This window comes from Coturnix japonica, chromosome W (assembly GCF_054131305.1).
Source record: "Coturnix japonica strain WE chromosome W, WE-NBRP24, whole genome shotgun sequence".
Taxonomy (NCBI): Eukaryota; Metazoa; Chordata; class Aves; order Galliformes; family Phasianidae; genus Coturnix; species Coturnix japonica.
Genome location: NC_140701.1, coordinates 11,510,701 through 11,521,070, shown reverse-complemented (window position 1 = coordinate 11,521,070; position 10,370 = coordinate 11,510,701). Strand labels below are relative to the sequence as shown.

At 46.4% G+C, this 10,370-nt stretch overlaps 1 protein-coding gene across 1 annotated transcript; it reads right to left on the bottom strand.

The window, feature by feature from the left end:
* Positions 1–6,466: 6,466 nt before the first annotated feature.
* LOC146754512 (uncharacterized) lies at positions 6,467–8,082 on the bottom strand. Its single transcript, XM_085527824.1, has one exon. It carries the CDS (start codon positions 8,080–8,082, stop codon positions 6,709–6,711), a length of 1,374 nt encoding a protein of 457 aa, XP_085383950.1. The 3' UTR covers positions 6,467–6,708.
* Between the last annotated feature and the right edge of the window lie 2,288 nt (positions 8,083–10,370).

The window sequence follows — 10,370 nt, the reverse complement described above, 5'->3', positions numbered from 1 at the left end:
ACCATCCATGAGTCAGTATAGAGGTAAAGCACTGGCCATTTCTCCCACTCAGCAATGTCTAGGGCCAGCTGGACAGCCTTTACCTCCGCAAACTGACTCGATTCTCCTCTTCCTTCCGTGGCCTCTGCAACTTGTCGTGTGGGGCTCCACACAGCAGCCTTCCATCTGCGATGTTTCCCAACAATGCGGCACAATCCATCAGTGAATAGGGTGAACTTCTTTTTGTTGTCCGGTAGTTCATTGTATGGTGGAGCCTCTTTGGCGCGTGACACCTCTTCTGCTGGTGGTGCTTCAAACTTTTTACCTTCGGGCCAGTCCATGATGACTTCTAGGATCCCTGGACGGCTGAGGTTCCCCATCCGGGCCCGCTGTGTGATTAGTGCAACCCACTTACTCCATGTGGCATCTGTGGCATGGTGAGTGGAGGGAACCTGCCCTTTAAACATCCAATTCAGCACTGGAAGTCGAGGTGCCAGGAGAAGCTGTGTTTCAGTGCCAATTACCTCAGAGGCAGCCCGGACCCCTTCATATGCGGCTAGGATCTCCTTCTCAGTTGGAGTGTAGCCCTCTTCCGACCCCCTGTATGCTCTACTCCAAAATCCTAGGGGTCGGCCTCGGGTCTCATCTGAGGTTCTCTGCCACAAGCTCCAAGTGGGACCTTTCTCCCCAGCAGCAGTGTAAAGGATGTTCTTCACATCCTTTCCGATCCGTACTGGCCCCAGGGCCACAGCACGGGCTATCTCTTGCTTGATTTGCTCAAAGGCCTGCTGCTGTTCAGGGCCCCACGCGAAGTTATTCTTCTTTCGGGTCACCTGATAGAGGGGGCTCACAATGATGCTATAATTTGGGATGTGCATCCTCCAGAAGCCTACCACACCCAGGAAGGACTGTGTCTCTTTTTTGTCAGTGGGCACAGACATTGCAGTAATTTTGTTGATCACGTCTGTTGGGATGTGGCGACGCCCATCTTGCCATTTCACCCCTAGAAACTGGATTTCTTGGGCAGGGCCCTTCACTTTGTTTCACTTAATAGCGAAACCAGCAGACAGGAAGATTTGGATTATCTGTTCTCCTTTTTTAAAAACCTCCGTCGCTGTATCACCCCACACAACGATATCATCTATGTACTGCAGGTGCTCTGGAGCACCGCCCTGTTCCAACGTGGCTTGGATCAGCCCATGGCAGATGGTCGGGCTGTGTTTCCACCCCTGGGCCAAACGGTTCCAAGTGTACTGAACACCCCTCCAAGTAAAGGCAAACTGTGGCCTACACTCTTTGGCCAAAGGGACAGAGAAGAATGCATTGGCAATATCAATGGTGGCATACCATTTTGCCTCTTTCAATTCCAGTTCATACTGGAGTTCCAACATGTCTGGCACTGCAGCGCTCAATGGGGGTGTGACCTCATTAAGGCCACGATAGTCCACTGTCAGCCTCCATTCTCCACTGGCTTTGCGCACTGGCCATATGGGGCTATTGAAAGGTGAATGGGTCTTACTAATTACTCCCTGACTTTCTAGTTGTTGAATGAGCTTATGGATAGGGAGCAAGGAATCCCTATTAGTACGGTACTGTCGTCTGTGTACTGTTCTCGTGGCAATTGGTACCCGTTGTTCTTCCACCCGTAGTAACCCCACAGCAGACGGGTCCCCTTATAGGCCAGGCAAATCAGACAGCTGCTTAATGTTGTCTGTTTCTATAGCAGCTATTCCAAAAGCCCATCTGTATCCTTTGGGGTCCTTGAAATGTCCCCTTCTTAGGTAATCTATTCCAAGTATGCAAGGAGCCCCCTGGCCAGTCACTATACGATGTTTCTGCCAGTCTCTACCAGTGAGGCTTATCTCGGCCTCCAACACAGATAGTTCCTGCGAACCCCCAGTCACCCCATGTATATGTATCCGTTCTGTCCCTTTGAAACCTGAGGGTATCAGAGTGTACTGTGCACCGGTATCCACCAGTGCTTTATATTTTTGTGGTTCTGATGTGCCAGGCCACCGAATCCACACAGTCTAATACATTATCCCTCTCCCCCCCCTGGCTGAGGCAGGGCCCCTCTATTGGTTGTCTGAAGCGGTAGAGGCAATCTCAGTATTGGCTGACCTCTTTTGTAATTTTCTTACCCGTGCTCGCAGTGCAAAATTGGGTTCGTCATGCCACTTCTTCATATCTTCTCCATGGTCCCGCAGGTAGTTCCACATGGCGCCACGTGACATAGGCTCACTGCGGTCCTTCACTTGGACAGGTGTGCGTTTGCGTCTGATGGCTGAGACTGCCACAGGTTCACTGTGGTTCCTTGCCACAGACCAGCTCTTCTGCATGTTGTCTTGTTTTCTCTCCATTCGGTCCAGTCTATCCACCATTTGACAGATGGCTGCGATGGTGGTACGGTGTGGCAGTAGTGAGTATTCGATATTTTGCAGTGAAAGGATGAGCTCAAAAATTGCAGGTCTTTTATCCAGCTCATTATACCTGTTAGAGTTCGTTAATAGTATACTGGAATACTTCTCTGGTGCTGACCGTATGAGTTTCTTGCATATTTCCAGAGTACAGCTCACCTTTTCTGGGTCATGGTAATCCTCTGGGTCCCCAGGGACAAACGTGGGATCGAACAGCATTTCTGCCACAGCCATTTCTCTCAGGTACTGGATACCTTCCTCAGCTGTACTCCATTTTTCCAGTACAGGCTCCAAATCACTTTTGAGAAGACAGGTTGCCTTTACAGCTGATAGCATCCTCTCCCAGAGATTGGCGACTCCATCGAGACATCTGCTGATCCCTCTATCAATAGATGAGTCTCAAGCAATGTTTCCTAATTGACGAGCCTCATTGCAGCTTAGGGACATGCAGGCGGCCCCATTGTCCCAACACCGGAGCAGCCAAGTGACAAGGCGTTCACCTGGGAGTCGGGCAAACTCCCTTCTCGTACCTTGGATTTCAGTAATTTTCAGAGGTTTACGAGTAGAGGAAGCAGTGACTTTTCCCTCATCATCACTATCCTCTCCGCGTCTGTTAGTCTTCTGAGTTGCCTTTCTCAGAGGTTTTGGGGAGGGTCCCTCGCCAGGATCTTCCTCTACTTCCATCCGTTCCAGACGTGAGGACACACGTTCCCATCTCTGGCCTTCATCGTCACTATCTTCTCCATGTCTGTTAGTCTTCTGAGTTGCCTTCCTTGGTGGTTTTGGGGAGGGTCCCTCGCCCGGATCTTCCTCTACTTCCTCCATCCGTTCCAGACGTGAGGACCCACGTTCCCATCTCTGGCCTTCCACTGGAGCGACTGACACTGATGCTGGTGCTTCCTGTAGTCGGCTGGGATTAACTTGGCACCTTCCCCTTAGGGTTTGGATCTCATTCTCGAGACTCTCTATCTTTTTCATAAGCCGTTCGTTCTGAGATCCCCCTGATCTCCCACCCTCACTCACCAGTTCTTTTAATCTCTCATTCAAAAGTTCTATTAATTTCCCAAGGTCCCTCCGGTGTTCAGGGGTGAGATTATATGATATTGGGGGTCCCGATGCTTCTGGCCCTTTTCCTGAGTCTCTCTGCACTATTCTTTGCAAGTCTCTCCGCACGTTATAGTAAACTACTACAATTAGAGAGACTAACAACACAGTATCCCATTTGACACCCCAGTCATACTTAAGGAATTCAGAGCATTCGTGGGTCAGTTCGAGCACAGTGCCTGTGATGTTCGTTAGTCTGGAAGGGAGCCAGGCAGGTATCTCTATCCCTGCCAGCTGTCGGCTTAATATATTTACCCCTACCCCCATCATCAGGATGTTCTGAAGCCAGGACCACAGGAACCTAAGGACCGTCAGTCCTACTGTCTCGCTCCAATTTGTAGGAGTGAGGCAAGGTTCTTTGATATGTGTATACCCGGCGTGAGATTAAGAAGCAACGGTTCAAATGTTGTTCCAACCAGTTTATTAAAGACCTAGGTGTTTTTTTAGGGAGACGGGGAAGGGAAGGGAGGCGATAGGGAAAGTAGGAAATGTAAGCAAGGAGTCTTTGCAGATAGCAAAAGAGATATAGTCACCACCGTGGATCCAGCGAGGTACACAGTAGGTCCGTTGATCTCAGGAACTCGTCTGATCACCGCGGGGGATGGGAGACAGCCAAGGAGCTCCGCAGCAAGCCGGTCCCGGGGTTCTTCCGACAAAGTTTTCCCCTCAGGGAATTCTCCGTCAAAGGTGTCTTTGGGAGTTTGTCTCCAAAGTCCCCAGTTTAGCGAGGGCCTTTTATCCCCCATTTCGGTGAGGTTGTTTTTCTCCTTTGAAGTTTGACACAGCATTTTTGGGAACGTATCTCGAGCAAACACTGAACTTCCAAACAAGCAGGTAAACACACTTTGTAGTAGGGATTTAAACCAGCTTTTGTGATATTCCTGGCCCACAGATAAGCCAGCAAAAAGGGGGGGGGTGTCTCTGTTGCCAGACACAAGCATTATCGCCTTCTGCAGTGGTCAGCTCCTTCGAGCAGCACCCCTGAAGAAAACTGCTCGTCCTGCTTCTGCTTATCTTTGCAATCGTAAGCAGAAACACTATGGCACAATGACAACCAACGTCCACCCCCCAAGGACACTTAACAGATGTTAGTCAGAGTCTTATCATCAGGAAGGCCTCATGAAGCAAACTTTGAGACAACAAAAGAAAGCCAGTTCTGTCTTTCACACCACCCCGTGGCTCAAAGGTTGCTTGAAATTGATGCGCAAATGACCATTCAGGGTGGTGAGGAAAGAAAAAAAAAAAAAGAAAAGCATAAGGGAAAAACGGGATAGGTGATATGGGGGAATTAAATGTTAACAATCATCATCATTCAATCAAAACCTTGATTGATAACCATAATTATTTTCCATCAATATATATTCACTCATAACAAACCACTATATTAGATCTCTCTACAATACAAACTACTCAGAAAAGATATTTAGAGCTACAGTTACTTATTCCTATTGTTTGTTACAAAAATCATCTAAGGGTAGTAATTCTTGATGCAGTACAGAGTGAGATGCACCCGTATTTACCAGAAAACAAACATCTTTACACTGCTATGTGCATGTTGCATTCAGTCCACTGGGGCAAAACTCATCCTGGGATCTTATCACGCTCTAGTACAGCTGCCACCGTTCCTCCCAACTCCACCACCACAATTCCCCCTCCACACAATTTCCAAGCTCCATCAACAAATTTGTCCAAGTCCCTTACTTCTGTTCCCAAACTTTCTCACTTTCCAAACTCTCATCATTACATAAACTAACGTACGCTATTCCACTATTTGTACCCTCAGTTACACTTCCACATACCCTCAGTTATACTTCTGTATCATGATCAAAGCAGTTTGTCCCATTCCCTTCAGAACCCACAGATCAAACAACACAGTTCTTCAGTTTCCACAACACCCTTAGTACCATATAACTTTCCTTTAGCAATCCATACTTACATATACCATAAACATTTAAAAATCACAAAGACAGTGACAATAACCAATAGTATCAAATAAACAAGTAAAACAAATAAATAGGGGTATTTGTGTCTGCTGCTGTCCACTTGAGCATTTCCAAAGCAGTTCAATTGCTGAGAGATATAAATGCCAGTTTGGCAAGTTAAATACTGTAATAGTCTATCGAACTTTTCACAGGACAGTGTGTGGGATACCCCAGAGTATAAACCATAAGAGGGATAATCCCAGAAACATACACATCTCTTATCAAAACTTAGACATTTTCCAACAACCATGTTTTTGTATGGAACTCCTGGACTGATGTGACACTGAAAAATATCAGTGCAAAGGGTTTTCTGATAGATTTCATTTGTGACCACATCTAACAGATATTAGATAGGTCCCTTGGCTCATTTCCCAATTTGTTAGGAATTTGGAAACACCATGGAGGAGTTACATGCAAACCACAATCAGTTTGACAAAAAGGGGTAAAAGAAGGGATCAGAAGGAATGGTTATCACTGTGCAGAAAGTACCAGAAAGTCAGAATGACCTGGAAAAACTCTGAACCAAATTGTGAAGTTTTAACAGATCCAAGGACTGATATCAATCACAATCCACAACAACAAACAAAAGCATAATACTATTGCAAACAAAATATGTAATAAGAGAGGTAAATTCAGAATTCTAGCACAATCACATCTTCAATTTTTCTGTCACAAAACACAAATGGTTAAAGTCAGCTATGAGCCATTCTGTTCAGTGAAGGTCCCACGGGGATCTTCTGAAAAATAAAACAACAACTTGCCCTTTTGGGGCTTTGTTAATACAATTAAAAAATGAGAGAACAATCCATCAAGCATGATATTTTACATTCCTTTTTCGGGGTGTCCTTAGGCTTCTAAGGATATTTGTTAAGGGATTTCATTAAGGTTAGGGAAACGCCTCATGTTAGCTGAGTCAGTCGACATAGGCTGGCCAGGAAGATAAGTGTTTCCCTAGCTTATCAGCAACTGGATCGTGATCACAGGGGCAATTGGCAGGAGTGGGGAGGCCTTGGGACAGAAGGTGTTAAATCGAGGATCTCCTTTTGTTGTGAGCTTTCTAATAAACATCCACCCTTCACTGCCTTCCCCCCCCACCTCCCACTCATCTGGGGGAGGGGGCGAAAGCATCAGCTTTCCTTGAGCTTTTGTTCTGGCCACAAGTTAACTAATTTCTCTAACCTGACTGTGGGTAATCCATTCATCAGGTCTCGTGGAACACCCTTTTGTCAGCCCAGTGTCCAGAGATGATTACGTTTATGATCAATATTTCGCCTACCTGTTCTTACTGGCAATGAGACCCTTCCAGTTCCACTGAGCTTTGGACTAGGTGGCCTAGGAGCATGGGTGGTTGCTGCGAGCCTTACTTCCTCTGGTTCAGATATACTGGAAGAAGCCACAGGCCCATATTTCCTTTCATAATTAATCAACTCTTGGGCAACCTCCCCCCATGTCCATACTTTATATCCCGACTGCAAATGGCCTGAGGTGCCAGTTCCTTCTAATTCTGCCAGGGTTCTTTCTCCCTGAGGCATAGCTTGTATTTTTCCTTGTAGTTGTATACCTATAGGTTTCAGTGATTCTGGAAGCCCCCTGATTAAAGGAGTCATCCTTTCAGGATCAACAGGCATCATCATAGGTGATTCATGATGTGGCTGCAGCTTTCTATCATACATCATTTGCAGACAAGCAGCTTTTTGAACACTTTCAACCAATTGATCAGCTGTCCCATTAATGGCAAGAGGGTCTCCCCTTTCTAAAGAGTTAAGACCACCTGCCCAATAGGCAGCCCTTTGTGTTAGGGACCAGGGAGCACGGTTGTTACCAGTAGTTAAAAATACTCCTGGCCCCCAATAACCTTCAGCTTCCTTTTCAGTTAACAGTATTTGGTCTCCACCAGTGAGACTAACCCTCCATACATACTCTGTCTCTGATTCCTTTGGAGAGCGGCTAAAATCTTTTTTCAGTTTTGCTAATTCAGTGGCAGAAAAGGGAATTTCTTTAACATTCATTTGAGGGTCCAGATCCTCACTGTTATCAAACATATATTCGGTTTTTATCAAAGGACGCAATTGGGCTGGTGAGTCCTCTAATTTGCCAAGCCCTTCCTTTATTCCTTGTAGTTCCTTCTGAGGAAAAGTTTTTTCTTGAGGCAAATTATGGACAGCAGTATTGCTAGTATTCTTATATGTTAATAGTTCCTTAAAAGCTATTTGCAACAAAACTGTATTATGTTGCTCTCTTTGTAATTGTTCCTCAAGGTTCACTATTTGATTCTGCAGAGTTTTTACCAATTCTTGCATAACTTTAACTGATTCTTGTAATGCTTGTATGGTTTGGGTTTCTGCCGAATGCTTTTCATCTCGGAACTCCACGGCAGCTTTTAAAGCAGCACCGAGTACCACACAAATAAACGATTTCCCTTTCCCGGCTCGGGTACGAGCCCCATTTTGTAAGACACTAATGCGGTCGGAAACACTCTGCAAGTTATACCAGTTTTGTCGTGCCCAATCCACCCCTGATAAAGAAGGCCGAGCACCATGCTTTTCTAAAAGGTCAAATAGCACATTTTCACTATTCATAGTGACAATACTTTCACTCATTTCTACCCTAAAAGATAAACACTAAGGGAAGAGAAGGCACACTTAAGTCCTTACCCCTCCCCAGGGAAGCACACACCTATCAAACAAATGCAAATGCTACAATCATTCCTCCCTTTCACAAAAGACCAAGAAGCCCAATCAACACTTAAAAAGAAAGTGTAAACACCTAAATCGCTCCTGGCTACCCTGTCAGGCCAGAAAATCTTCAAGCTTCAAGAGTTACAAAATACTTCAAGTTTTCTCAAAAAGGAATAAACTTCTTGGAGAGGCACAAACATCAAAAAATTACCCTCACTTCCCCAAGAGGCGCACACACAAAACTTTCCAATTTCCAAGATAGGTTACAAGTTACTTAAACCACAAAAAATGCGAAATAGTCTTGCCGAGGAGGCACACACATATAAAACAAAAGTAAATAGTCAAAATTAATTCATACGTCCCCGAGAGGTAAACACTTGAGCAGTAAAGTTTCAGAATATGGAGCGGTCTTCCTGGAGAGGTTCTCACATCTAAGTTACCAAAATTGTCGCTCCTTGCAACTCCAGGAGGTGCACATAGAAAAGTTTTAGACTATGTCTGGGAGGACAACACTCTCACGGCGGGCATCCTGCCGACTACGCCAATAAAAAATGTCTCGCTCCAATTTGTAGGAGTGAGGCAAGGTTCTTTGATATGTGTATACCCGGCGTGAGATTAAGAAGCAACGGTTCAAATGTTGGTCCAACCAGTTTATTAAAGACCTAGGTGTTTTTTTAGGGAGATGGGGAAGGGAAGGGAGGCGATAGGGAAAGTAGGAAATGTAAGCAAGGAGTCTTTGCAGATAGCAAAAGAGATATAGTCACCACCGTGGATCCAGCGAGGTACACAGTAGGTCCGTTGATCTCAGGAACTCGTCTGATCACCGCGGGGGATGGGAGACAGCCAGGGAGCTCCGCAGCAAGCCGGTCCCGGGGTTCTTCCGACAAAGTTTTCCCCTCAGGGAATTCTCCGTCAAAGGTGTCTTTGGGAGTTTGTCTCCAAAGTCCCCAGTTTAGCGAGGGCCTTTTATCCCCCATTTCGGTGAGGTTGTTTTTCTCCTTTGAAGTTTGACACAGCATTTTTGGGAACGTATCTCGAGCAAACACTGAACTTCCAAACAAGCAGGTAAACACACTTTGTAGTAGGGATTTAAACCAGCTTTTGTGATATTCCTGGCCCACAGATAAGCCAGCAAAAAGGGGGGGGGTGTCTCTGTTGCCAGACACAAGCATTATCGCCTTCTGCAGTGGTCAGCTCCTTCGAGCAGCACCCCTGAAGAAAACTGCTCGTCCTGCTTCTGCTTATCTTTGCAATCGTAAGCAGAAACACGATGGCACAATGACAACCAACGTCCACCCCCAAGGACACTTAACAGATGTTAGTCAGAGTCTTATCATCAGGAAGGCCTCATGAAGCAAACTTTGAGACAACAAAAGAAAGCCAGTTCTGTCTTTCACACATACATACAGGGCTGTTGAAAAAAGCCACCTAATTACTGCCCAAAACATTGCCCAGAGCATTGCCCGCATCCTCAACCAAAAAATGTCACGGAGTTCTCTCTAGAGCTCACTCCGGGACAGTGGAAACAAACCCAGGGGTGCAGGAACAAAAGTCCCCCCCCCCCTTTTCTCTAGCGGCTCTGTACGGCACGGCGCGGCGTGGCCCGGACACGTGCGTTTAGGGAGAGGGGAAGGGAAGGGAGATTGTGATTGAGTCTAACAAAAAATGAAGGAGAAAAAGGTGATCTGAGAACGAACGGCAGTTTAATAACCTAATAACGCTAAACAACAAGAGAGTTTCAACAAAGAGAATACCAAGGCCCCAATCTCACCGATGGAGCTGTGGAAGGCAGGAAGCTCCGACCACGTTGTCTCCTCGCAGGGAGCTGGGCCAGCCACCCCGTCCCCTTCCCCACTTCTCTTCCGGTGCCCCTCCCCATATGCCCATTTAAGGCAGTCCACAGAAAAAAAAACTTGTCCACTTTACTCCCATTATTAGGCATGGTGTTCTGATGTGGAATACCAACACCAACCAAATTGCAAAACCATAACATGGTGTCATCCGCAAACTTACTGAGGGTGCATTCAATGCCCTCATCCAGGTCATCAGTAAAGATGTTGAAGAGGACAGGCCCCAGCATTGACCCCTGGGGAACACCACTTGTGACCGGTCGCCAGCTGGATTGAGCTCCATTCACCACCACTCTCTGAGCCCGGTCCTCCAGCCAGCTCCTTACCCAGCCAAGAGTGTACCCATCCAAGCCACGGGCT